General features: G+C 35.7%; 1 protein-coding gene across 6 annotated transcripts in view; it reads right to left on the reverse strand.

Moving 5' to 3' along the window:
* Window positions 1-1,268, reverse strand: part of Myh10 (myosin heavy chain 10) — a 137,637-nt gene that overhangs the window by 10,097 nt on the left and 126,272 nt on the right. For all 6 annotated transcript variants that reach the window (XM_023723440.1, XM_023723439.1, XM_023723442.1 and 3 more), the window contains one exon: window positions 292-420. In XM_023723440.1, the coding sequence (XP_023579208.1) occupies window positions 292-420 (129 nt within the window). The remainder of the gene's footprint in view (window positions 1-291; window positions 421-1,268) is intronic.

Raw genomic sequence — 1,268 nt, forward strand, 5'->3', positions numbered from 1 at the left:
CACACACACACACACACACACACACACACACATAAAATAAATAAAAAAATTTAAAAAAAAAATTGTCCAACACGAAGGTGGCTTGAAGGTCAGCTATTTTGCCTTTAGTGAAGTACAGGGATAGACACAATTAATAACCATTTTCTGTTTGTTGAATTAAAACAATGAGATAGTCATTAAAATAGATACTGAAATTAAGCAATGAAGATATCAAATATATATACCATAACTGGTTTGACAGAAATGTCAGGGGTAAATATTTGCCAACAAATGGATGGATAATAAACAAACCTCTTGCAATTGAAGGATCTCAGCTTCCAGACTTTTCAATTTCTTTTCACTCTCTTTGGATTGGGCAAAAATCTCATCTCGGGATGCACGAGCTTCTTCCAATTCACGCTGATAATCCTTCATTTGAGCCTACGATTAAATAAGAAGGTTTGTGGGTTGTTTTCATTCTTAATTTTTAAGTACGTATTTTTCTAGATTTTAAAATTAACACATATTGATTATAAATATAAAAACATATGAGATGACAAAGATACCATAACAAAGAATACAGACTGACATCCCTTATGAATATATACATTTTCAAGGAAAAGGGTGGCGGGGCCGGGGAGACGGCTCAGTAGAATAAGCGCTTCCCTGGCAAGCACAAGGGCCCGAGTTCAATCCCTGGTTCTGCTAAAAAAAAAAGAAAGAAAAAGGGTGGCATACGAATCCGACAGCACATAAACAAAGAATATGTACTATAATCAAGGAGAATATATCTGAAGAATACAAGATTTAATAATCAAAAGAATTATATGATTGTCTCAATGCTGAAGAATCACTGGACAAAATTTAACACTTTTTCATTATAAAGATACTCAATGAACTAAGAATAAATTTTCTCAATTCTCATTAAGGGCAGCAGTGAGAAGTTAATGCATTTACAGATCAAAAAACTGAATGTCTGCCCCTAAAAGATCAGCAGCAAGACGAGGGCATAGGATCCTGCCGCTTGTACTTAATGTTATATAACAGAGACAAGAGCCAGGGCCAGCAAGCAAGATAAAGGAGGGCAGTAAAACTTGCCTAATTTGCTGTTATGATCTTGCATATGGAAAAATCTTTTCAAGGAATCTACTAAAAATGTTACAACTAAGAAGTTCATGAAGGTTGCAGGATACAAGATCAGTACACAAAAAGCAACTATCGGGGCTGGTGAGATGGCTCAGTGGTCTAAAGCACCTGCTTGGAACAAGCTTGGCAAAGCAAAGGGACCA

Source organism: Octodon degus, unplaced genomic scaffold (assembly GCF_000260255.1).
Source record: "Octodon degus isolate 3935 unplaced genomic scaffold, OctDeg1.0 scaffold00098, whole genome shotgun sequence".
NCBI classification, from domain to species: Eukaryota; Metazoa; Chordata; class Mammalia; order Rodentia; family Octodontidae; genus Octodon; species Octodon degus.